This window comes from Brachycentrus maculatus, unplaced genomic scaffold, assembly GCF_059751285.1.
Source record: "Brachycentrus maculatus isolate JH-2025_06_01 unplaced genomic scaffold, ASM5975128v1 h1tg000196l, whole genome shotgun sequence".
NCBI lineage: Eukaryota > Metazoa > Arthropoda > Insecta > Trichoptera > Brachycentridae > Brachycentrus > Brachycentrus maculatus.
In genome coordinates, this window is record NW_028280947.1 from 2,440,918 (window position 1) to 2,468,512 (window position 27,595).

The 27,595-nt window shown below is 34.4% G+C and overlaps 1 protein-coding gene across 12 annotated transcripts; it reads left to right on the forward strand.

Moving 5' to 3' along the window:
* The first annotated feature begins 21 nt into the window (after positions 1–21).
* LOC148307651 (uncharacterized) lies at positions 22–27,595 on the forward strand. Of its 12 annotated transcripts, XR_015837806.1 has the most exons (12): positions 22–157; positions 1,993–2,103; positions 3,333–3,607; positions 4,789–4,890; positions 6,434–6,768; positions 10,986–11,062; positions 12,450–12,527; positions 13,604–13,747; positions 15,244–15,413; positions 16,557–16,644; positions 26,196–26,247; positions 27,579–27,595. XR_015837806.1 is itself a non-coding variant. In XM_088263039.1 (11 exons), exons 2-10 carry the CDS (start codon positions 2,015–2,017, stop codon positions 16,619–16,621), a joined length of 1,335 nt encoding a protein of 444 aa, XP_088119165.1. In that variant the 5' UTR covers positions 22–157; positions 1,993–2,014; the 3' UTR covers positions 16,622–16,644; positions 26,196–26,505. The 12 variants fall into 12 exon arrangements, 10 of the variants coding, with proteins under 10 accessions (XP_088119165.1, XP_088119169.1, XP_088119170.1 ...); XR_015837807.1 differs by lacking the exons at positions 26,196–26,247; positions 27,579–27,595 and adding an exon at positions 20,790–21,047 and having other exon boundaries at positions 1,996–2,103; positions 15,253–15,459; positions 16,507–16,644; XM_088263039.1 differs by lacking the exon at positions 27,579–27,595 and having other exon boundaries at positions 26,196–26,505.

A 27,595-nucleotide genomic window follows, 5' to 3' on the forward strand; every position in this document is an offset into this window, starting at 1 on the left:
AAAATTGGAACGCTTCTCCGCCATTTTGAAAATTACGGAAAACGAGTGCGGCCGCTGTCAAATATCAACAAGCTTATGAAGTTTGTTTAGTGAAAAAAATTACATGAATGTACATTATTAACTAAAGAAAACTTGATTTTGCATTCTTTACGTACAGGTAAACTTTATTTATGTAATGTAAATCTTATATAATTTGTATATTTTATTTGATATTAATGAGCATTTAGCGGTAGCGATTTCATGTTTCTAAAATCACCATATCAGCGTAAATGCGGTCTCATTGCCATGAAACACTTAATACATGATTATTAAAACGCTACGATTGTTAAGTTTTCATGATTACTTTCATTATTTTACGAGGGTTGTAGTGTTTTATTTCCTTTCTAACCTTGTATTTCTTATATCTACCATGAAGAATGATTACTTTTCTGTTGCAATCCGCTCTTAAAATAAGCCAAATACGTGTGCAAACTCGTTAAATAATGTTTATCCATATATTACTTAATATTAACTTAAAGAAACTTGACTGCAACGAATCTCTGAATTATAAACAAGTTCCTCTTAATTTCTATTGCCTTATTTTTTGCTATTCCGTCAAAATGGTATTTGAGGTTAGGTTAGGTTAGGTTTGAAAACAAGCAAAAAAGTGTAACATTACAAGATGAAAAAGTTTATCATTAAATAATTCACTTCTTCATTTACCTGAACTCCATTCAATTTATGAGACTATTCACACTCATCTTAATTACTTTTCAAAGGAATCGCGTGACCATCTTTATACCATGTCCTTGTTGAATATAACAATGCTTAAACCACACTAACCTATAAAGATTTATTTTAGTTGATGTTTAAAAAAAAAACAGTTTTTTCCCATTGTGAAAAAACTGCGGGAGCGTGTCCAAATATTTCTCTACTAATCTGGGTTTTGTCCACTTAGGAGTTATATTTTTATATTCATATCGCAACGTAGATGAAGAAGAATATGGAATCCTCGGTATTTACTGGGCTTATGACCTGTCATAAGTTAACACTATATACACATTTAAACATTTGAAAACATTCACCATTCTACCCATGATTGAATACGCTACTCATATTTCGGAAGTTGTATATATATTCTTCAATTGACACTTTAAATATGCGAGTTATCTCCATAATCTAACAAAAAAAAACAATCTTCACCTCTTCCACATTCATGCATCTTCTCATTTATACCCGCCTATTATTCAGACTTCTGACCCGACCACTTGGCATAATCAAGTATTTGAAGTACTTGATCATGCCAAGTTTTCCTCGGTCTTCCTCTGCTCCTATTACCAACTATATTCCCCACATAAATTTGTTATACTATTCTTTCTTCACACATCTATCTTTCTGCGTTCGGACAACTTTCATCATTCTTTTGCCAACTACATACTTCACATCCACACATAAGGGTTGGAACCAGGACTCTATTGTGTACTGCCAGTTTAGCTTTCGCATCACGCTTAATTTATAGTTTGTCCTTCCCGCTGAATGTCCAACACCTCTTATCAATGAACTCCCAAAATGTCAATAGTGCGGTCATAAAACATTTTAAAAAGTAACCTCAAGTAAAATCATTAAAAAAATGTTTAGGTAAAATTTTATTGAAATTAAACACTCGAATAAACCACTTTATCGAGTTTTAGTTTTATTTACGACTAGTTTCGAAAACGATAGATGTTTTCATCTTCTGGTACAAATTAAAACTAAGTTAATTAAGTTTTAATTTGTACCAGAAGATGAAAACATCTGTCGTTTTCGAAACTAGTCGTAAATAAAAATAAAACTCGATAAAGTGGTTTATTCAAGTGTTTAATTTCAATAAGATAATCGTGTCATTTCACAAAGTTAATGCCGAATGAATAAATAATATTTAAGTAAAATCATTAGTATGGCATGTATCACTCAATTTCGGGTGCTTTGCCAATAAAAAATATAGTTTTTACAGTGCATTTTATTTTGTTTTAGCAGGTTCGTCTAGCCCACAAAAATGATGGACGGACCGAGAGGTATGCGGCTACGTGGCCCCCCTGGGATGGGCGGTCTCATGAGGGGTAGGGGGGGCTTCGACCGGGGAAGGTATGAAACCATGCGGATTGTCATTTTTTACATCATGAGCCATGCGTTGCTGTGACTCAGTATGGTTAAATGGAAAAAAAAAGAAAAAAAATAGAAACACATTTCTAAAATGTTTTATTTCACAATAGTCATGAAGTAATGAAAATATTGAAGAATAATAAAACAACAATAGAAAATATTGAAAAAAGTTTGAAAAACAATTGAGGCAATTTTTAGTATTTTAAATAATCTGAGAAGAATCCACAGAAATAATGGTTTCAGCTTTAATTAATTTTATATATTTTTAGCACTAAAAGATGCATAAAATATATATAAGTTAAATAAATTATTCTTCTTTCAACATTTATCTGCACCCAAAGGTGCATAGGGCACTGCATCATATTGATGCAGTGTTATCTTGACCTTAACTAACATGAAGGCAAGCTGATCACACCTGCGCTTCAGGGACCAGTCCAGGGTAATATTAAATAAATATTAGAGTGTAAAATCACTGATATTTATTTTCACCCCTTCTTGGGAATCGAACTCGGCACCTTCAGCACGGTAGCTTAACACGCTAACCATCACACAATGGAGGCGAAAAATTAAAGTAGTACATTCATTATATAAAAAAAAGGTGTAAAACATAAATCACAATCATAAATCAAAAAACTTGATTTTTCAGGAGAACGTTTTTAAAGTTTAAAAATATAATACAATGTATTAAAAATAAATATCAAGCCACTTACTGAACTTTTTACTGTGCAACAGATCTTTTTAGGTAAAATCTGAAGGTTTTTTCTCCATTAGAAAAATATTTAGTATCTTTAAAAAAATAATTAAACAATACCTTTTCTTCAAAATGCAAAAACAACACTTACTGCCCTGTAGCGGATAAATATTAAGTTAAAAATATGCCTTTTTTGCTGGGATATAGTAAATTTTCTGGGCATTCCAAAAAAACATGCACAACTGAAAATTGACGATTTTTGATTTATGACGTTCTTGAAAGGAGTGAGTGATATGGCTGACTAATTATTGCACCCATTACTTAGTCAAGCTGGAATAAAAAATTATTATTATTATATCTATTATTCAATGAATTATATGTTGTGACCCTTGTAAATACCTAAACTTCTAAATTTACTATTTCAATAACTTCTTCGTTTCATTTGGGAGATCAATAAAAATCTCTGCTCCCAATTTATGTATAGGAATCTAAGCAAATGTTAATGTGCATTGTCTTCTAGGGGCATGGGCATGCGGGGCCGCGGCGGGCCGCCCATGCGGCCGATGGGCCCGCCGATGCGCGGGTTCGGTCCCCCGATGCGCGGGTTCGGCCCCCCGCACCCGCCGCCCGGCATGGGCTTCCGGGGCCCCTTCCCGCCCGGGCCTCCGCGCGGGGGCGGCTTCGGCCCTCGTGGCGGGCCGGGGCCCCAGGGACCTGGGCCGCAGGGACCCGGACCCCAGGGTCCGGGACCCCACCCTGTGCCGACCATCGAAACCAGAGGGCCCCCGCAGAATCGTAAGACTAAATTGAATTAAATTAAACATGCAAATTTCAGTCACAATCAGAGTACAGTACAGTCCGGATAATCCGAAATCGGGACAGGACTGTGGACTTCGGATTAGCCGAAATAACTGTAATAACGCGGTTGGAATGATTGTGATAACAGGGTTGGATAACGCGTTTATTTTACCTTGTACGAGTATATATGGGGGAAAGTATGTTAGAGTAGAGCGGCTTAAAACTGTACTGCGTTACCTTTTTTTGCCCATGTCTTTGAAAACACTGTCGTAAATATGTAAAAATCTCTTGTTTGTAATTTATCTTGTACGTATTATCTTGGATTTACAAACAATTTTATATTGTTTCACATTTTCAATAAATTTCGCAACTTAGTTCAACAAAAAAAAATTGCTTTTGCAAGAGCAGATCTGTCAGGAATAGTAATCTGTCATCTAGGCAGATGCTTCTGTATCAGTTCTGGGCATGCGGTGGGACAGCTTTCAATGTCTTGTAATTATAAGTAGAACAAACTGAAATTCTGAGTGAAGAAAGAGTGAAGAAGAATAAGTTTACAGGGTGAATGAGGTTGGATGTAGAATCAGAAGAAGACCGAGGAAAACTAACATGATGAAGTATTTCAAATATTTCAAACTCCTTAGCTCAGCCGTTAGAATAATTGGCGGGTATGTATGAGGAGATGCATGATTGTGGAAGAGGCGAAGATTGTTTGAAAAGACTCATTGATGTGGCGTTCTATTCTTTCTGCCTCCCTGCGGAGAAATTTTTTTTTGTTAAAAAAAAAATATGAAAACATTTTTATTTAAATCTCATGCATTAAATAAGACTTATCGGGCATCTTAAAAATATATAAAAATGAAATAACACACAGTCTGAAAGTTAGGTACTTAAAATTTCAATTTACAAATATCGTCTTTGCTTTAAAATAGTTTAAAATTAGAATACATATCAATCAGACCTGAAAACTTGACATCTAGCAAATTTACAATCTCAAACCATAAAAGCACATGTGCTACGCTTCAATTCAATGAATTCTTGTTATTTTAAATTCTTTTAACGGGAAATTAGTCGTTAATAGCCGGTAATGGAGGAATTTAGTGTCATGGAGGTCTGCGATGACCAATACAACTGTAGCGAGTGCTTGATCTCATACTGGTACGACGTTCTGAACTGTTCAGGTGACCAGAGGGGCGGATTTGCGGGAAGGAATATGGGCTTCAGAGGGGGCAGGGGGAGAGGGGACTTCGGACCCAGGGGGGGCAACAGAGGCGGGCCCAGAGGTAAGTGTTAATCCTTCTTCTTTTTCTGCTCGGTGTAGGTCTTTTGTCTGTTTTTAACCTGTTTGAACTCTTTCACTAGGACGTATCAGCACATCACGCCCGGTGGACGTAAGTTCGTATATTTTATTTATACTTAAAATATATGAAACGAATATGAAATTTATATATTTTCGTTTATTTATATATAAATCACAAAGAAAAATACAATATTACAAACAAATAGAAAAAAATTCAAGCCGAAACATGCTTGCATGACTAATTACCTTGGTTGTTGGAAAATATAGGTCCTGCCCGCTCCAGGGGGCAACATATATTTACAGGACGTATTCATATGTCCTACCCGTTGCCGATATTGTTTACGTTCGACGTATTTATACGTCCCGCCCGGTTAACAGGTTAAGAGGGATTAGCCTCCTGCGATTTCAATTCCCAGCTGTCCATCTGTCTACCAGTGCAATGTGGGGGAGTCTGGATGGTTCCATTCTCCTCACACGCATATACCATTGTATTCTTCGATGTCTTTCCTACCTAATGATGTCTTGGAGCTATGATATTTCTCTTATCCTGGTATTCCTTATTATATCCCTTAGACCAGGGGTTCCCAAAGTGTGCGCCGCGGCGCCCTGGTGCGCTGTAGAAAGTAAAGAGGGGCGCCGTGAGTCGATCCTCTATCTATGAAACCACAAATATTTTCGGGTACCTATAAAGCAAAAATTTCTATTTTGAGCGCTTGCATCTTTCTACCCGGCTACTATAACTGTAGGCACCTATTTCTTTTGACTATAATATTTATAGATAAATATAATAAATATAGTCACTATATCTATTCCAAATAGCTTACTAAAGTAAGGCGCCGTGACAAAATATTAAGTTGTAAGTGCGCCGCGGGCTGAATAAGATAGGGTACCCCTGCCTTAGACTCTTGCCAGGTACTCCTTCGAGTCTTCATTTCTGACACTCATGTAAAAGTCGTTTAATGAAAAAGTAGCAGTTTTGATTTAAGAGTATGTTCCTTGAGGTAATATTTTACGGGAATAGCGCTATATAACTTATACAAATTTATTATTATTACTATTATGTTGCTGGCCTGCCATTATATGTACAGAAAAAGCTCTTTTATTGGAAATGGAAGGCGCTAAAATGAAATAAAAATACCATTTTACATCACTAAAAATAGATGTGAAAAAAATAATTCCACCAAAAAATCATTCAGTCAAAACATTTATAGTTTTCAAAATCAGCCTTTGCTGTATTTGTTTATGTTGATCCATACAAGTTATTAGCAGTCAATATATTTTTTACAAATATATTTAAAAATTGTGAAGTAAGATGTTTTCACTTATTTTCATTGCCTTAAACAAAACAACACGTGGAAGGCATTTTACAGGAGAAAGATCGTCACACATTCAAATCCTTGTGATGTCCGTCTACTTTTTATTCTTGCATAAATCTGCCTACTTGATACTAGGTTTAAACTTTCTGTAACTTGAAAATATAAAAAGCAAATAAAACTCTCGTTTTATTTAAACTGTATTTGTTTCAGGGCGCTTTCCGGGTAACCATTCCATGGGACCCGGTGGCGACAGCGGTCCCCCGCAGCAGCCCCCCCACGCGGCGGCGCCGCAGAACAACTCCCAGCAGCAGCAGCACAGCAACGGCAACGCCAGCAGCCAGCAGCAGCAGCTCATGAAGAAGCCGATCAAACCGCCGCCCAGCCCGTCCAAGAACAACGTCCCCCTCACCAGCGGGCCCGTCATGGGCGTCGCCAACAAGAGGCCCATCAACAACAACAGCAACAGCGCCCCGGGCCACCTGAGCCAGCAGAACAAGCGGCCGCGGAGAGACCAGCAGCCGCCCTACCGGCCCCCGCATCAAATGGTGAGCAATAACGACAAAAGCCAAACGATTGACAGCGACCATAGCCAATCTCCTAAGGTGTCTAGCAAAAACAAATGCATAAAGCCCTGGATCACGGAAGACGTCGTTGTGAGTATAAGGAAACGCGACAAGCTTCACCAGAATATTAAGAGGAATCCCGACAACGAGGCGCTCGTCACGGTCTACAAGCAGTATCGCAATCTCTGCACCAAGTTGGTCAAGTTGACCAGGGAAAAGTATTTGGTGAAACACGGGCTCAATGTTGCCAAGGAAGGTGAAACGGTTGAAACGGCAACCGAGGAAGGTATGGTAGAGGACGAAGGTACGATAGCGGTAGAAGGTACGGTAGAAGAGGAAGATACAGTAGTGGGGGAAGGTACAGTAACGGAGGATGATACAGCAGTGGAGGAAGATGCGTTAGATGGGGAAAGTACAGTAGAAGATGATGGTGAAATAAAGGATCAAGGGGAGAGCTTCTGGGAAGTTATAAGAGATATATAATTATTTTATTCATTTTTATTGTCCGCCTCCAAAGTGTAATGGTCAGCACGCTCGACTACCATACTGGAGGTCCCGGGTTCAATTCCCAGGGGGGGTCAAATAAATATAAGCGATTTTTTTTCACTCTTGTATTTATTCAACCTTGGACTGGTACCGGAAGCGGAGGGCTGATCACCTTTCCTTCCTTTTGAATGAAATTCATTTTTGAATGGAAAAGTTGTGTGATCTTTCACAAGCACAGCAGAATATTTATAAAATAAAACCACTTAATTTTTAACCATTTTTTATTGGTACTTTTCTCCAACCGGTTTCGGCAAGAACCTTGTCATCATCCGGGTTAAACATGTCCCAATAAAAAGTGGTTGAAAACAAAGCACTTTTATTTTATAAAGTTTGTAAAATGTGCCACAAAGTATCTGCGAAAAACATTCAAGAATATCTTCATAAGTACCGAAGAACAACTGATTCTAAATTTGTGAAATTTTTCAAAAACAAAATCACAAATATTAAATCTGTAAGCGATACGGAAAAGAGATCAAATCTGAATTGCGAATTACGATAGTTTTAAAAATACCACATAATTCCATATCTGCCGATAATGAACTCTATTTTCACAATTCATACAAGCGTATTAGCTTAGTTTGAAAATATTTATGTTATATGAACAGTTTTTCATGGAAATATATTCTTTTTGAAACTCGTCAGACGTTACTGTCTTTTGTTTCACTGATAATGTTTATTTATGAAAAAATTATGATTTAAATAAAGAACATGTATTTTTTTTCTTATCAATGTAAAAAAAAAGAAAAACAAAAAATAAATGATCATCTTCTCATACATGTTTCATTTTATCTGTTATTACCAAAACTTTATATAAAAAAAATAAAAAGCGCTTTTAATACCTCTAAAGAAAGAATTAAAAATCTGTATTATATTTTATGAGTAAAATTTTTATACATTAACTATCAAACACCGACCATTCAGTTTTTCTAACGTTAATTCAATCAACAAACAAACAAATCCTTGGTGTAGGCCTTGAGGCCTGTTTTTAAAAGGGACGAGCCTCCTGTGATGTCGATTCCCAGCTGTCAATCCATCTCTTTGGCGGTCTGCCCCGGGAATCGTCTACTTTGGGGTTCCAATGTATGTGGGGGAGTCTGGATGGTTCCATTCTCCTCACATGTGCATACCATTGTATCCTTCGTTGCCTTCCTCACCTAACGACATCTTCGATCTCGCATATTTCCCTGATCCTGGCATTTCTTATTCTCAATCATCTCGAAGACTGTCTTATTCTATCTCGAAGACTTTGCGGGCAAAGCTGTTAAGCAGATTTACAGCTGTGTTTACATGGCCCAGCTCACGTATGCTGCGAGAGTCTGGCACCATCGTGCCGGCTCTGGGGATGTCCAGAGGACACTCTTGAACTACAATATATGCAATGTTACATTGGGAAATAAAGTTGGTTAGTTAAAACGTTGGTAAAAGAAGTGTTAAGAGTGGTTCAGTGAATTATTACGTTGCTGACTAATAAGGAAATGTGAAGGAAGAGGTAGGTGAAATCCCGTGGTATCAAAAGTCTGCATAATTGGAGGCCGTGTATGAATGTGAAGTAAGCTAAGAGTGTATCGCTCGCTCTTTTCAAGAACGTCATAAATCAAAAAACTTGATTTTTCAGGAAAACGTTTTTAAAGCTTAAAAATATAACTCAATGTATCAAAAATAAATATCAAGCCACTTATTGAACTTTTAACTGTACAACAGATCTTTTTAGGTAAAACCTGAAGGTTTTTTCTCCATTTGAAAAATATTTAGTATATTTAAAAAAAAATAATTAAACAATACCTTTTCTTCAAAATGCAATAACACTTTCTGCCCTGTAGGGGGTCAATATTAAGTTAAAAATATGCATCTTTTGCTGGGATGTAGTACATTTTCTTGGCATTCCGAAAACATGCTCAACTGAAAATTGACAATTTTGATTTATGACGTTCTTGAAAGGAGTGAGCGATATGTCAGGAAAGAAGAGTGTGGCATTCCATCCTACCTGCCTACCTGCAGGGAAACGCCGTGATGGTAGTAGTAGCTGGTGGGTAAAAAAATCAATTGTTGCAGCGTGTTAATTCAAACAATTTCTATGTTTTGTAAAAATTCTTTGATATCTATGCTAATCAACTAAAAATCAGTTTATGCATTTAAAGCTTTTATTGCAACACCCCTTATTATTACTCTATTTAGGCTTCAACCTTTAAATTTCATTACCTATTCCTACATTTAAAAAAAGGGAATAACCTGCAAAGCCCCTATTTTAGAGGCTTGTCCACATAGGATAGTGAGAATAGGGAAGATAGATATGAATAATGTGACACAAACACTCAGACCAATTGAAAAGAAATATTTCTTGAATTCATTTTTAAATTGGCGGGAATCAAACCTGTGAAGCCTGTTCCTCAGTCGAATGTCTACCCAACTACGTCATGGCGTCTACTATGGGAGTGAATTTACTCGTACATAGTGTTTTTTGAAGAATGACTATTTGACTCCAAATCAGCAAGTCAATAGTCTACAGAATGTTTTAAAATTAAAATATGTCTGTATACAAAACAATGTTGCACATTTTCCATCATTCAAGAAAAATTTAAAAATAAATCTCTGCTCGATTGGCTAGCAATCCAATTTAAAAGTGTTTCATGGGTATTATTTATTATACAGCAGGACCTCTAAAACCCGAACGCTGAAAATTTACCCTCTGTTCGGACTAGTATTCGGATTAAGGTGAAACTGACCGGAGCATTTTGTCGTAATGTCGTTACGATGCGAGCATTCAGGCAGTCAGTACACCGAGCAGAGTGTTCCATCCATAGTTCGGATGCTCGCCGCGAGCGATGTTACGACGAAATGCTCCAGTCAGTCTCCACCTTTATAGTACAGGGATCTGTGGGATATTTTAATCAAATAAAACAAAAATGTATTGTGAAATTTTCAATGTATTTATTCAAATTTTTTAAGGAAATGAAATATTTTGTTGGTCGAGATTTATTTAATGTCAAGTAAAAAGCTTTGTCTCACAATTTACGGAAAGCATCTTCTCTAGCGCAGGAATATTATCCTTGGCTCTACCCGACCGAGTTTCTCCAGGGTATGCTTGGCTACAATAGTTTAGAGACTAGAAGGAATGTGTATTTGATTACGCATTTTTATCCATTGTTGCGCGGTATGATCGATAATCCTGAAATTATCCGGAACATTGGTCTGTATGTTCCCGATAGTTACCTAAGACAGCGTCGGCATAGATTGTTTCACATTCCTATACACAGGACCAACCTGCCGATAGGAAGCCTGTAGGAAGAGCTACCGCTATGTTGAACAATATCTCATTGGATATTGATCTGTTCCATTTGTCTGAAGGAGTTTTTCGAAGCGGGATTCATCTACACCTTTAGCAATAGTTCTTGCATATTTTCGATTTTTGTATGTATTTAATGTATACGCTTTAAATTTTTTTGTTTATAATGTATATGTGAAAATAAATTAATTGAAATTTAATTGAATATCCACTTGGTCATATTCTGATTAGTAGGGGTGCGGATTATAGAGGTCCTGCTGTATTTTGTTTATTCCCAGCATTTCAGACATTACCAGAATTTTCTTCCTGTTAATTTTTATTATTTTTATAATAAACATGCGGTTTATAGTATTGTTTTACATTTTTTCAGCAACAACCTCCTCCACAGCACCACCAACCCCCACCACAGCAACAAATGCCACCCTCTAACGGATATGGCCATCAAAAGTAAGTTTAAAATTTTTTATGTTAATTAAACTTAAGAAGCCGCAAATTTTTTCACCGTAGTTTTTCTCAATTTGTCAAACCGTTAACATTTATAAGAAGTTTTTATAGTCTTTTCTTGATGCATTTTAAATCTCAATTTGTTACTCTGAGGGTTCAACCTATTTTGGCCTGAAAGATCTTTGTTGACCCGGAAGTCTCAACTCTGTAGGCCCAAAAAGCTTGCTTTTGTCAGTATGGAAAGCTTCCCTTTAGCAAACAGTAAAATTTGTACAGCTCGTTTGGAATTGAAAATAAACTTATGATTGGCAAATTCTGTCAATAAGATGAGGCAAATAACTTAACTCGGAGCTAAAAAAGGTTTCAGGAAAAACCCTTAAAATAACTAAACTGTGCCACAAAATACAACCTGTATATAAAAATTAATAAGATGCACATTTTTCTTGCAGAATCTTTATACAATTTTAAATGGTATCTTTTTCATATTCCAAAAAGCGTTTCGGTCATAATCTCCTTAACCTATTTGTCCACAGTGACATAACACAGGTAAATGAAGGAAAATATATTAAAATGTTCTACAAAAATCAGCCCCAAATTTTGTATACCATCTGTCACGACATTTGCTTTTTCCAAAGTATATTTTTTTTTATAAAAAAATCTGTAATGCAATTGTACTAACACATTTACATACCTGCATATAATACAAATTTTGTTAGTGGATTTCTAGCCCATAACTCTACTATAATCTACTTTACCTTTAGGGCGTCTGTGCACTACACGGAATTTTACCGTCCGGCATTTCAGTTAGCGTGATAAAACGATGATTGGCTTGTGCTTTTGTCCATCTTTCTTCGGATTGGTGCTCTTGATCGGTGCGTAAACACGCTACACCTAAATTCGATCACGCTAAACTGTCATTGTCACTTTTATTTTCAAAACTGGACTGCTGGACGGTAAAATTTTGTGTAGTGCACAAGCTGCCTTAGGGCGTTTGTCCAGTACACGGAATTTTACCGTCCGGCACGTCAGTTAGCGTTTTAAAATGATAATTGGCTTGGATTGGCTTGCGCTTTTGTCCATCTTTCTTCGGATCGGAGCTCTTGATCAACACGTTGCGCATAAATTCGATCACGCTAAACTGTCATAGTCACTTTCATTTTTCAAAACTCGACTGCCGGACGGTAAAATTCCGGGTAGTGGACAAGCGCAATTCTTTTGTGCCAGTACAAGGTATGGGCAAATCCACAAAGGCCCGTTTTTGTGGCCATACCAGGTATGGACAAATACGAAAAGTCCCATTTTTTGTGCCCAAATGAGCTCTACGTACCTGGAGAGACAGTTTAGACACAACACATTTTTTTTAGTACCTTATGACTTTTTTTTTCTTTAGTAATCACACACAGTACCAGAGCTACGAGCAAGCACCGCCCGCCGTAGACCCTTATCAAGCCCAACAGTACGGACAGAGGTAAACAATTATTTGGGGCCCCAAATGAATAATAGATCTACTAATAATCTCCATTCTATAGTGTGAACATTAACACTGTGTGCTGAAAATCCCATCTCATAACCTGTATTCTGCGCGATGACCCCCATTTACCTCGCTGATAGTAAATCTGCCAGTTGGGTTCAACCAAAACTCTAAATCTCTCCAATACGTGCGGCATTGCTGAATTTCTACATTTTGTGTAGAAATTTGTGTGAAATATGAAAGCTGGAAACATAACTCTTAGGTTGGTGACTGACCTGAGCTATTTTGTCGTAACTAAACACATTACGATGCGAGCATTCAGGCAGTCAGTACAGCGAGCCGAGCGCTCCATCCATAGTTCCGGATGCTCGCCGCGAGCGATGTTATGACGAAATGCTCCGGTCAGTCACCACCCTTATGTGTGTGATATTCTTCTAAAACTACATAAACTAACTTGTTGTTTATTAATTTTATTTTAAAAAATAACCCGCAAAGTCTCTTTTTTAAGAGGCTCGTCTACAGGTAGGATAGTAAGGGTAGGGAAGATAAATGTGAAAAATACATCACAAACACACAGAAAATTATTTCTTGTATTTATTTTGCGATTGTCGGGAATTGTACCCGCGTTGCCAGTCTTCGTGAAGGACATTGGTACCATAAAACAAGCTAGGACACAAAATGCCGAATCCTCTTCTAGTGGAATGGAAGGCCTGTTGACTATCGTCAACAGCTCCTCCAGAGAAGTTTTATGTGGTTAAATGCTGAGAGGTTCCTGATTGGCCCACGCTAGATTATCCCTCCTGTTCCCAACACAGATTAAGGTTTTTTTAGCTAGAAGAAACAAGGATCCACTTAATGATCTATAAACCTTTTACGTAATAAGCAAGGTAAATAGTAAATGCAACTCCGATTTAAAAAAGCCCATTAGGAAACTACCAGTGCCGCAAGACCAACCTCCCGTGCTTTATACCCACCCCTAAACCTAAGGAGGAACCATTCTTGTTAATATTCTTTAAAGGAGAAATACTACGTAATGTTCTATATGGACCTTTAATTATCTCTCCCCTTTCCAGCGCCTACACCAGCAGTACGAGCTACGCGGCGCCCACAATCCAGTTCTCGACCCCCGCGCCCACCGCGTACGGGCCCCCGCCCACGTACAGTGCGGCCCCGCCTGCCGCGCACCACCCCACCTACGCCGCCGCTCAGCACTACGGGTGAATTATAACTTTAAAGCGTTGTTCGGTTAGACCATAGGTCGGCAGGAGTGGCTCTTTGCCTAGATGTTTGCAGGTTTTTGCCCTCTACCTGTGAAAACAGTGCAAGACAGAATTTTCAAAATGTCTTAGAATGTAACAGAGCCGCAAGTCGAAGATATTAAGCTAATTTCCGCAATCATAATTGCAACTAATGAGTCGTGTGATACTTACTTCTTTTTTCTAAAAATCTACCTCTAAATCTATGTATATGACACATCGCTCACTCCTTTCAACAACGTCATATTTCAAAAAACTTGATTTTTTAGGAGATCGTTTTAAAAGTTTAAAAGTATAATGAAATGTATTAAAAATAAATATCAAGCCACTTATTGAACTTTTTACTGTGCAACCGATCTTTTTAGGTAAAACCTGAAGGTTTTTTCTCCATTTGAAAAATATTTAGTGTTCAAAAAAAAATATTAAACAATTCCTTTTGTTCAAAATGCAAAAATAACACTATCTGCCCTGTAGCGGGTAAATATTAAGTTTAAAATATGCCGCTTTTGCTGGAATATAGTAGATTTTCTGGGCATTCCGAAAACATGCGCAACTGAAAATTGTCGATTTTTGATATATGACGCTGTTGAAAGGAGTGAGCGATATGTATATGCGGCTCTCGGGTTCCTTTGTTATCCTGTTTCCATGACAATTTGGCTCTTCTCACTTGACAGACTCCCAACCTCTGGGTTATGACTGTTCAAACTGTTATAAAATTCAATTTGATAGCACTTAACACCTTGTTTGCGGCCAATTTTTTCATCAACCCCGACCCTAATTACACTCACAGTCTGCAGCCCGACCCACAGTATACTAATCACAAGTAACCGCAAACCCAATTCCCATTCGTACAATGTTTTTTGGCGTTTCTGGACTGGGAGGAAGAGTAATTTAAAAAATCAATAAATCACGTTTGGTGTTTGTATTGTTGTAAAATAATATTACTACTATCCAGAACTTGAAATTCAAGTATGTAATATACGTCATGGATACAGAAATGTGAAATATTAACACATTGTTATCGGACGGTTTTTTCATCAACCCAGACCATACTTAATACATTATTTAAAATCGTATACTAATCACAAGTAACCGCAAACCTAATTCCGATCTGTACATTGTTTGTTGGCGTCTCTCGCGCTCTACCAAAAGTAGGCAAATAGAATGCTTTTGAGCGTCTCCTGCTCTCTACCAACAGTATGTAAACAAAACGTTTTTAAGGGTTTCCCGCAAACAATGTGTTAATATGAACACATGTATAGTGAATACTGTCTATTTACACCAATAAACATATTCAGCAAGAGTATTTATACTGAAGTCCTAACATATGACGATATGTGAGGGCGGAGTGCTCGAAACTTTAGTATTCTAATTCTATTTTCCCACTTTCAATGTCCTTGTCACTGTGTAACCTTCACCACTTTACTAGATATCATAAAGCATGTTGCAATGTACAGTATTTTCAGCAGGCAGTATGCGGTGGGCGAGGCGACTGCGTACCAGGAGCAGTACGCGGCCCCGACAGCGTACGAGACGGCCGTGCAGTACACGGCCCCGCCCGCCATACAGTACGGCCAGCCGCCCATGTACCACCAGCCGCCCCCGCAGCCAGCCTACCCCACTTACGGTGAGTCTCATTTATTGTTCTTCTTCACTGTCTAGATCGGCACCGAGTGTTGCATTATTATTTAAAACGTGCTAAAATTTAAGATTGTTCGCCTCCGTAGTGTAATGGTTAGCATGCTCGGCTACCATACTGGAGGTCCCGGGTTCGATTCCCAGGGGGGGTCAAATAAATATAAGTGTTTTTTTCACTCTAATATCTATTCAATATTACCCTGGACTGGTACCTAAAGCGGAGGGGCTGATCACCTTTCCTTCACGTATTAACGATCAAGATAACACTGCGTTTATATGATGCAGTGCCCTATGCACCATTGGGTTTGGATAAGAAGAAAATTTAAGATGAAATTTTTCATTTCTTTAACCCCTTGTGTGATTTGCCCGAACACAATTCAGGTAGGTATTTTGCTGACACAGTGATTTGTCCGAATCCAGTTCGGGCACATCGTACACCAAACTTTTTATAGTGATTTGCCCGAATCCAGCTCGGGTCATTCCCCCACCAGTCTTGATATATTCATTCTTCCTTTGTTTTTCTTTCCTAATATTGTTTATTTATGTTTTATACTGATTTATTATATTTAAAAATATGATAAAAAACATAATAGTGAAAAAAAGGGTGGCTTTTCATGAGACACTTTTTTCCAAGAGGTTGACCACATAAGTGGTTTATCTTATTACTGGGTGTTTTATTGGCTGATGTGATGATAATATTATTGGCTGATATGATGATGATGATGATAATATGGCCTTGGGGGTTCGATTCCTGCCAAGTGCAAAATAAATTCAAGACAGATTTATTTTCAGTTGGTCTTGGTATTTGTAATGTATTTTTCACATTTACCTTCCCTGTCCTTACTATCCTACCTGCAGCAAGCCTCTTGTAGAGGCTTTGCTGGTAATTCCTTTTAAGATTTAAAAAAAAAAAGCTGCTAAATAATATTATTTAGCATGTTTAGTATAATTTGTAGTAGGTAACTCAGGATATGCACAATTCACAGTTAAGCCATTTTTGCGCTGCCTCATATAACACTATATACAATTGTGAGTGTTTCACAAGCGTATAAAGTGATCACTCAGACCGGCTGATGACAGAGTACGGAAATCCGGTACTCCCTCCGTTTGCTGAATATTCTTTCTTCCACAGATACGTCTGGTTATGGCGCCGCCGTCGGCTACACGGGGGCCGGCGAAGCCCCCTCCTACTACTGAAACTGTACAGTGCTGTCCGCACGGTGAGTACCCAACCATCTCTTACGAGCCCTCCCGCTCTTCGTGTTCTCGCCAAATCTACCATTAACTTACTGCCGACCGATTCCGATCACTACGCCTATCAATCTTACTTTCTATGATACCGACTATATCCACTGTTGGCACATGTAAAATGATACACCCTTCATTTCTCTATGCCACAGTGTAAATTGACCACCTATATGGATTCATAGGTTAGTTTGGATCTCATCTCAACAGAGCCTAGGGCCTTAGGCGCCGCCTGGCTGTCCGAGAGGATGTAGATCACCTATGCTAACCTGTGATGCCATAGGTTGAGTTAACACATTTCGGAAGGGTGTTTTTTACACCTGCGGACCACTGGCGACGGGATTTGATAATTTAACAAGACCTTAATTAAGAGATTGGTACATAATATTCACATAAAATCATAAATATGTAATTCCTTTTTTCTGCCTTTTAAATGAGGCCGGCGCAGAAGGCAAAAATACACATGCCGTCCTTAAGCATCAATCGACTGAACGGGTGGAAATACCTCTGCCTTCCAAAGTGTGTTAGCACACTTAGGACGCGAAAGGTATTTCTACCCGTTTGGTCGATTGATGCTTTAGGACGTGAAGAGTATTTTACCTTCTCCGCCGGCCTCATTTCAAAGTCAGAAAAGAAGGAATTATTTAATGTTTATATATTAACATTACGTACCAATCTCTTCGTTAAGGTCTAAACTACATGACTATTACCCTGGACTCGTACCTGAAGCGCAGGAGTGATCACCTTGCCTTCATGTAAGTAATGATCAAGATAACACTGCGTCAACATGTTGCAGTGCCCTATGCACCATTGGGTGTGGATAAGGGTTGAAAGAAGAAGAAACTAAATGTACACAATTATCAAATTCCGTCGACAGCAGTCTACAGGCGTAGAAAATATCTGTCCTTAATGCGTTAATAACAAATCAATGAGAGCGGTGATTTTTTTTCCTTTTTTAGTTTTTTAGTCTTTCATAATAAATACTTTTTCAAAATTAAAGTCATCAAACTTTTGTATCTCACCAATTGTTGGACGGGCTAGAATGTCATAATAATTTTAAAATTATGTCAAAATTGGATTTATCATTATGTGAATTAACGAGCTTTTACTGTGAATAGTTTTAGTCTCCTAGTTTGACTGTAGAGTGTTCGTTTGTAATTCTCGGGTAGCGTGTAAATGAATGTCGTTACGAGTAAATTGATTGTAGATTTTTCGAGAATCCCAAAACGTCAATTACTTACTTCGCTGTTTGACTTCAGGGAATTTTTTTTATATACACAAATCAAACCATTGATTATTATATACAATGTTATCAAATTACTTTTTTTGCAAATGCGCTCTGTTGTCTCGGTGCAAACTTATAGACAAATTATTTAAAATAATAAATTAGATTACAATTCTATCTAGTAGATCACGTGTTTATCTTTAAGTTAGTAGTGTTTTCATCAAATAGTAAGCCGAATGGACCGTTTACCTCATAAGATAGTTAACACATCTCATGCTGGGTCGAACGATCATAAGCTAATGAGTGATGCGGTCGTATTTTGCTTGTTAACGAATTAATCGTGACAGCATATAAATCATTAAAACGTTTTTAATCTTTCCGATAAAAAAAGAAGAAACACAAACACTGGCATATTATGATGTTTTTTTTATGAATAATTTTCTCATGTCGCTCACTCCTTTCAAGAACGTCATAAATCAAAAATCATCAATTTTCAGTTGTGCATGTTTTCAGAATGCCCATAAAATGTACTATATCCCAGCAAAAGAGGCATATTTTTAACTCAATATTTATATTTACCCGCTACAGGGCAGAAAGTGTTGTTTTTGGATTTTGAAAAAAAGGTATTGTTTAATTAGTTTTTTAAAAATACTAAATACTTTTCAAATGGAGAAAAAACCTTCAGGTTTCACTTAAAAAGATCTATTGCACAGTAAAAAGTTCAATAAGTGGCTTTGTATTAATTTTTAATAAATTGTATTATATTTTTAAACTTTAAAAACGTTCTCCTGAAAAATCAAGTTTTTTGATTTATGACGTTCTTGAAAGGAGTGAGCGATGTGCGTTTGATAATTTTAAAATATAAACTATAAGTAATTATACGCAAATGTCCATGTAATAAAAATCAATATTTTACTAGAGTATACCAGTGGTAAGAGTGGGACAGTCCCAAATTATACTCTTATAATAAAGCTTCAACAAAAATTCAACAGATGTCACATTAAACCTTAAATATCTCAATATAATAAGCAAAAAGCAGTCTCCCGCTACAGCGGTAATATTTTTGTCTAATTGTGATAACAGTCACTCGCAAACAGCGATTGGCGGACCGATAACTGTAAAACTCGCTCCCCGTATGAGATGTGTTAATAACAAACCTATGAACATCATTCTGAAGCATCTCATAAATATTTATCGATCTATGGGTAACAGCTGAATTAACTTAACTGGATATTTTACGCAAGAAAGAAAACTATTTTGAATACTAGATATATCTATTTTAATATACACACTGAATAATATAATCAAACTTAGATAGTTTCAAAAGTAGTGTAGTGAAATCACTGCACTCCGACACTCTATTGAGATCTTCAGTAATTTAATAGCTGGCCATTGGATGACTTTTTAAAATGTAAAATACGCTGGGCCTGAAATGTTGGTTAAGGTAATCTGGTTGTTAGCCATCTCTGTGTAGTCATTTCGTCAATTAATTATTTACTTTATAAATCAGACAGATATATAGGCATATAAAATCCTACTTTTTTCTTAATTTTAATAAGGCAATTTGAAATATCGCAATTGAGATTCTAGCATCCACATTTTTCCGTTGTGAAAGTAGTTTTCCACTTTATATAATATATTGGGATATGAATAAATGATTTACAATATTTTGAGTGTGTCCAAATACTTGTTCACAAATCTGGATTATCTCCAATTAGGAGTTATTTTTTATATTATTTTTTGACATCTCAACATAGATAAGAAGAATAAGAAGTTTCTCCTCAGTTAAATAGGTTCTTTCATCTCACCATAGATGTCTCTCTAGTGAAATTCTAGTGATTCAAGAACAATGTTTCAAAATTGGTTCATATATATATAGAACTTCCAAGAATTTGAGTAGTGTGGTTGTCAATCTTGGGTAGAATTGGTGGATGTTACACGTGTGTAAAGTGATCACTTAAACGAACCTATCACGGTTGTAAACCCAGTAAATGCCCAGACCTCCATATTCTTCTTCGTTTATGTTGAGATTTCAAAAAATTAAAATAATTATGCTTTATGGTTCAAACCAATTTGACCAAAAAACAGTAAATGTTATTTCTTTAATTCTACTTTTTTATAGTTGTAAGAGCACGATGCTTGTGTTTTAAAAAAATCCGCTTATGTGTCTTCTTCGATGTCAACTTTTGTGGAGCGTCGTGCATTGAACTAGTTCAACTTAGAATTAAGATGTTTTGACTCGAATTGTATTTTGTGTCGTTCTCAAATACTGCTGTCCTCTTTACACCGTTGCATACCTGATGAGAGAGTTATTCCTGAAGCGATGGGAACATTGGTTGTGTCGTTTCAAACTTTTCATTTTGTAAAAACACACCTACCGTTACGTTTGTACTTTGATGTATTTTTTTTACAAAAGCGAAAATAGTACAATTTTAGTAAGAATCACGCTAGATTGTCGACAGAAAAGCAAATTGATGTGGTCGGACAATTTTTATGACCCTGTAATTTTTTATTATAATAACCATGAAAAAAATATGGATTGGTTGACTGAGAAAAAACTCTGTTTTTAATAATTACAATTCTACCTTTTTTTGTTTAAAATTTAATAGACTTGTTTTATGTATGTTTTTACTATTGCATTTGATCATTTGAGAAGTCGTCGACTTGAAAATATGAATTATAGAGAGGGGTTTTTGCTTTTAAACGCTTTTGTCAGATTGCAGTCAGTTTGCTATTCTGCCGTTGGTGTATGAATTTTTACATCAAGTTATAAATGAATTATTTTGGTGCTGGACTTGAAATGATTAAATTTCTCTATGTAAACAATTTTATTACTTGATTTGAAACACAGTTTTATTTCGATATCTCTTTATGTTGATACTGTATTTTTTCCAGATGTACTAAACAAAAAAAAACAAAGAAAAATGATTGAAAATTGGGATCACATTTCTTGCAAAACACATGTTTCATTTCTCCCAAGAACTGTGTATTTTTTTTAATTAAAATTTTATTTTACACTCTATACATACATGTTATATTTATGTAACCTCTAAGTGTTGATGATGTAAGTAAATTTAAAAATTGATGTAAAAGATACGGAAATAATGAAAATGTATTTAAATGTCTTGAATAAAGAGAAGAACTGTGTCCAAATTGTGTTTTTTATATTACTCTTTTAAAATTGGCACCAATATTATGTGTACAAAGTATAATATCAACTAGTAGAGTGAAACACTATATAACCTATCAAATAAATAAATAATTATTATTAAAAATATAAATATAGTTTCTACAAAATTCAGCATTTTGATTGAATTTTAATATAATCAAATACATATTTACATTTCCATAGTAATATAATACAATGCATAATCAGGGAAGAATATCTTGAAAATACTTGCAACACATAACCTTATTTATAGAAACAAATTCTGTGATAATTTACTACGTGATATAATATGTTTAAATTGATATTTGCTATTATACGAGATATTGATATTCCCGTTCACTTGAGAAATTGTATTAAATATTTCTCAGTGTAAAGATTATAAGAATAACAACAGATAAATAGCAACAACATAGTATCGATGGCCATAAGTTGACACCTAGTATCGTACATTTCATTAACTTACATGTAAAACTAAAAATTAAATAAATTAACAGTATTAGGAATCACTTTCAGAGCAAACTGCTGTTTTTGTTAATTTAAAACATTCAACTAGAATAGTCAAAACATGCAAAACCGAGAAATAAATACACCCGAGTCATTTTATGACAGATTTCTGTTGCAAGCTGTTAACTTATGGCCAACAATACGAGACACTAAAGGAAATACACAAGAAAAAAGTCTCAATGAAAAATAACCTATTCGTAAAATATAAGATTATCATTTGGCATGAATTGCTATTTTTCAATTATATGGTAAAGTATTTCTTGCTCCTAGCTCCTTATATTTTTATTTTTAATCACAGATTCTTAACTGGGTATAGATAAAATCAATGTAAATTCCAAATCTATATTAAATATATCGCCCACTCCTTTCAAGAACGTCATAAATCAAAAATCGTCAATTTTCAGTTGTGCATGTTTACAGAATGCCCAGAAAATGTACTATATCCCAGCAAAAGAGACATATTTTTAACTTAATATTTCCCCGCTACAGGGTGGAAAGTGATGTTTTTGCATTTTGAAGAAAGGGTATCGTTTAATTATTTTTTTAAATATACTAAATATTTTTCAAATGGAGAAAAAACCTTCAGATTTTACCTAAAAAGTTCTGTTGCACAGTAAAAAGTTCAGTAAGTGGCTTGATATTTATTTTTAATACATTGTATTATATTTTTAAACTTTAAAAACATTCTCTTGAAAAATCAAGTATTTTGATTTATGATGTTCTTGAAAGGAGTGAGCGATATGACAAAGTTATATGTATTGAAAAGTAATATGGGCAACCCTTTGGACGCCTAAACAGTAAGCATTTTTAATCTAATAAGAAAAAAATCAGTACAAATGAAAACTTCTAATATTGGCACCTTTAATTTTGTAAGGCAATATTATTAATTTTTTCTCAAAGAAATTTCAAAAAAATTAATTAATAGAAGAAGAAAAAAAACAAACAAAACTATGCTCACATACAATTAATTTAAAACAAATATATTTGTGTTGTATTTCACTTATTTTGAAAGTTCAATTATTGGTTGGCATATTTTTTTAAAATGATTATCTAATTTACTAATTAAATCATATAAATATACATATTCAAAATTTTGCATAGAAATAAATAACTAGTAATTATTAAAAAGATAAAAATGTGATTTCTTTATTAAAGTTTTGCTTTATTTAGGACAGCGGGCTTATGATTTAACTAAGGTTAACTGAACTAAGGTTTATATGTACAAGTATATAGCTTTAAAAATAATCAGATATGTGTTAATTGAACCCTTACTGGTCTTATTTCGAATCTTATTCGACATCGATTTTTTGCTCTTAGGTCCCATGTCGGATGTTATTCGACATTTTTTTCATCATTAGTATTATTTATTTAAATTCCAAGCTTACATTTTTGTCACTCGTATCTATTACAACAGTATGTGGAGCAGAGGACAAAATATTTTTTCCAATTGGAATGTAACTATCTACCTAGAATTTTATTTTTATTTTGGGGGACCGGAAAGGATTAACATAAACATAAAATGACAATTTTGATACTTTGAAATCGATACATATACTCTTTGGTACATTTTATACTTTGATGATTGGTGAGAACCTATCGATACAAGTTTTTAATTTAAATAAACTGCAGCAAAATAAATATTATTTATTAAAGTTAGATTGTCGTCACTGGTAAGATAGAATAAGATGGATCGATGGTGATTTTTGACCTTAGACTAGTTCAGCCTTTGGCAATTTCATGGCGTGAAAGATTGACAATAAAACATGTTGAAGCCCATTGCAAAAATGGGCTTTAAAAAATATGTATTTTACGCACTTCTCCATGTTTTTGGTCAGCATTGTCAGTCATTTTAGTCAGTCTATTGATCACCAAGATCGTGCGATTTGACGCCTTTGGGTTTCTTTCTTTGGGGTTTTCTAAAGAGTAAAGTCTGTGCCGACTAGTAAATAACGATTCAAGAGCTGAAGGATGTGATAATAAGGCATATTGGCGAGATCAATGGGTAATTATGCAGAAATATCATTTAAAAAATTACAATTAAGTGGATTTGTGTCAATGAAGCCTTAGTATACATTTTGGTGACATCTTTCACAGATGATTGCTGAACAACATAATTCAACAAAGAATTCTTTAATTCTTCTTAATAAGTTTCTTTAAACTTACAAATAACATTGTCTTATCTACTATGAACATCGATCCATCTTATTAAAGAACCATTTAGAAAATATATCAAATTTATTGTCTGTGGGCCGCAACGAAATACCCCTGTCCAGCAGTTGTTCACAGCCAATTTAAGGCGTTTAAAAAATACTTTGAAATGCATTTAAAGAATACAATGGATAAAATGGTAGGCTTTGTCTACAACATTGGGTGACTGCAGTATTTCCTTGGAGTACCTTTAAATATTGAGATGTAAAAGTTTCTCCAAGATGTTGTTGGCTGAGAGTTCGACACGGATAAGAAACGGTAATTGGTAAATCGAAAATGTGAAAACCATCAAGAGATCTTTTGAATCTCTTAATTTGTTTATTTTTTTAAAACTAGAACCGCCAAGCGGCTATTTCGGCCAGTCAAATTACCAATAATTGAGGTAACCATAGAGAATCGATACTTTCTTAGTCTTGAGAGTTGATCTTTTAGTCATTATTTTATAAGTCTAGTGTGCAATTTTTATTTTGAGACTATAACATCTTTCAAATTATAAGCTAAGTAAATGTCGGCGGTTCTAGTGTTCATCCTCTTTCCTTTCCATTTCCTTATCAAATTGTAATATTAAAGCTTCAAATAAATTTTCAGAATTTGGTGAGAGAATTTTTCGGAAGGATATAATAAATACTATTCTGCTGTAGCAGAGAGAGCATCCTTTTTTTTTTATTGCATGTTCATTATCCAAAAACACTTACCCCAATTCGTTCAGCAGAAAGTACTTGTTTATTTATATATTTAAAAAAAAAACTTTTAAGCACATGTCTTTCTATAAATTCGTGTTTTTAAATATTAATTTAAATACAAGGAAGAAGATTTGTTCTTCTATGGGAAAGTAACCTTGAATCCCAGAAAATTTTAATTCATGTGTGGAAAAATTAGATCATGGTTAAAATTTTATGTAGCAGGCGCTGATTTTAGTAACGAAACCTGTAACTATTCATGAAGGAAATTAAATGAAAACAAATTATCACTATGTAGAAAACATATATGCCGAAAGTAATGAAGCATTTAAAATGTAACAATAATATGTTGAAAAATATTTTGCCATTATTTATTTAGATTTATTATAAAAATACTTCCAAATGTTGATCAAATATTATTTAATAAATATTTGTAACCCATAAAGTAACTTTATATTTTTTAATATGGTCATGATTAAATCCAGTTAGCTTTTACATGTCAAACAATTTTTTCCTATAAATTTAAAGCCATTTTACAGATGATTGAATTTACGCTATGCCGAATGGGTCAATTTTCCATTGCAACTGATTGGAGAAAAAGAGAAACACTGGATGATAAATAATGGAGAAATCATCAATTTCATTGAAAATGTCATATATTTTTATATTGTAAAATGAATTGTACTGATCTTTTACAATAAAAAGAATCAAAACTTGAATTTCTTAACCAAATAAAATTGTTGTGAAAATTTACCCCACAATTATTTTCCCTTATATTTTCTCGTAGGAATAATTGAATCAATGTTTTAAAGATAAATTATATGAAATGTAAAATGACCCAAATAATATTAATTGTTTCCTGGAAAAATGTCTATATTTGAAATTAAAGGGTCCATTTAAACAAGGTTCTGTCACAATTTTTATAATTTTTTTATTATCCCTATTTCATAAAATGAACCTTACAACTAAAGAAAAACTATATCATATGCACAAAATTAGCATATTTTTTAATTTACATGCATAAAATGTATTGTAAAACCAAATTTATAATTTTTTATATGTGATTACAAAAATCTGTAAAATATTTATTTAATATTACTCAGAGATGATACTTAATATCACATACATGTAATCAACGATCAATATAACACTGTGTTGATGTGATGCAGTGCCCTTTGCACCATTAGGTGCAGATTAAGGTTAGAAAAAGACGAAAAAAATCACTTTTTTATTCTTACCAACTAAGAATTAAAATTTACCTTAATTTTTATTTGAAATAATATAGGCTTTAACGTGTTGACTTTTTTACTTTGTGTGAAAAGTGCTCCTAAATTTGATGAGTTTTGAGATAAATCATATCAATATTTTGTTAATTAATTAACTAAGTATGTATTCAGATACTAAAAAGATTTAAAAATAAATAAATAAAAAATCTGTTAAAAATAGTGTACCTATATACATAATACATTTTTTGGTATGTTTTTTTTTACATTCTAATGAATTTCTTAGAAAAAAAGAATTAGAGTTCTATGAATTTTAATAATTTAAAATACAAGAAGCCATGCAGTTGTGATATAGTTTCGTAGAGATAATGATATGCTGCTGTGTTTTATAGTCTATTTCTGCTAAATAAAAACATAAATAATTTGAAAATTAACAGGTTATTGAAATTTATAAGGATGTTTGATATTCACTTGCATTTAAACTGTGTTGAAATTAATCACCTTTTTCAATTTTCAGGATTTAAATATGAGATTCTAAATCCCTAAATGGAAAGCATACCTTTCTGAAGGTAAGTTTACTAGTGAAGTGTGTTTCCACCTCCACCACAATCCACAAAACATAATCAATTTTAAAAACACACTATATTATGTGGCATTGCAAAGGCTGAGCCGGCTTGTCTAACTGTTATAAATGTGGTCCAATAAAAAATTATAGTATTGCCACAAAAAAAAACAAAAATTATAAATGAGTAGTCCACTTGCGAACCACATTATGTTAAAAAATTAAGTTTTTTAGCCAATGCCTCCAATCGGAAGAAAATTAAAAATATTAACGTCCATATTTATCATTATCTGCCAAAATTTGTTAAGGTAGGAATTAAATGGAATAGAAAAATCAATACTCTTGCAAAACTCGCTATGCCGATTGACAGTTCACTTTCTTAAAATCTCTCAAGAAAGCTCAAATCAGTAGAAGATTTAATCTTGCCGCCATTAGCTAAAAAAATTAATTTTTCATCATAACGTAGTTTGCAAGTGGACCACTCATATTTATCAAACATTGACGAAACTATAATAATTATAAATAAATAATACTATACAATATATTGGTTACAAATGCTCATAATTGAAGACATAATTATTCTTCTAAAATATATTTTATTTTATTTAGTATTGATACTAGATGACTGTTGGGTGAAATGAGCAAACGCTTCATATCTGGAAGTAAATTTTACACAACGTAGCAATATGATCATGGTTTTTATATTACATTTTTACTAACTCTTAGTGCTCTTCAATTCCTATTCGATTATTTTCCAAATGCGCTAATTCGTTAATCTGTTAAAGTTAACTGGAAAAGTCCTTTTTTAATTATGCAACATACAATGGACTCGCGCTTTTTCATAAAGACGATTTTTTTTATCATTACTTAAAATTAAGACCATAAAACACATATTTTTTCATTATAAACATAACAGTCTTTCCCATAAGATCTGGCCGAAATTCAATTAATACGCTCCCAGTCCCAAAAGATGATATATGTATTAACCATTTTAGTGCCATACATTTTTATATTCGAACTATCTAAAAGCGCGATCGCGCTCTCTGGCACTAAAATGGTTATTTAAAGTATTTTTTACAAGTACTTTAATCTGTATGATACTCTGCTTGACCAGTTACTGTTTTTACAATGGATAGACATTTAATAATGTTTAAACTAAGACAATTTTTAACTAATTTAAAACTGATCTTACATACACAAAGGTTGTCCATCTAGTAATTCATTTTGAATATCAAATATTTTATTTATTAAGGTTTTATAGGCCATAATAAATCACTTGTTAATTTTTTCGAATAGAAAATATATTCTTCAATAGTCCTTTTTTGTAATTTGAAATAGTGAAGATGTGTTCGAAA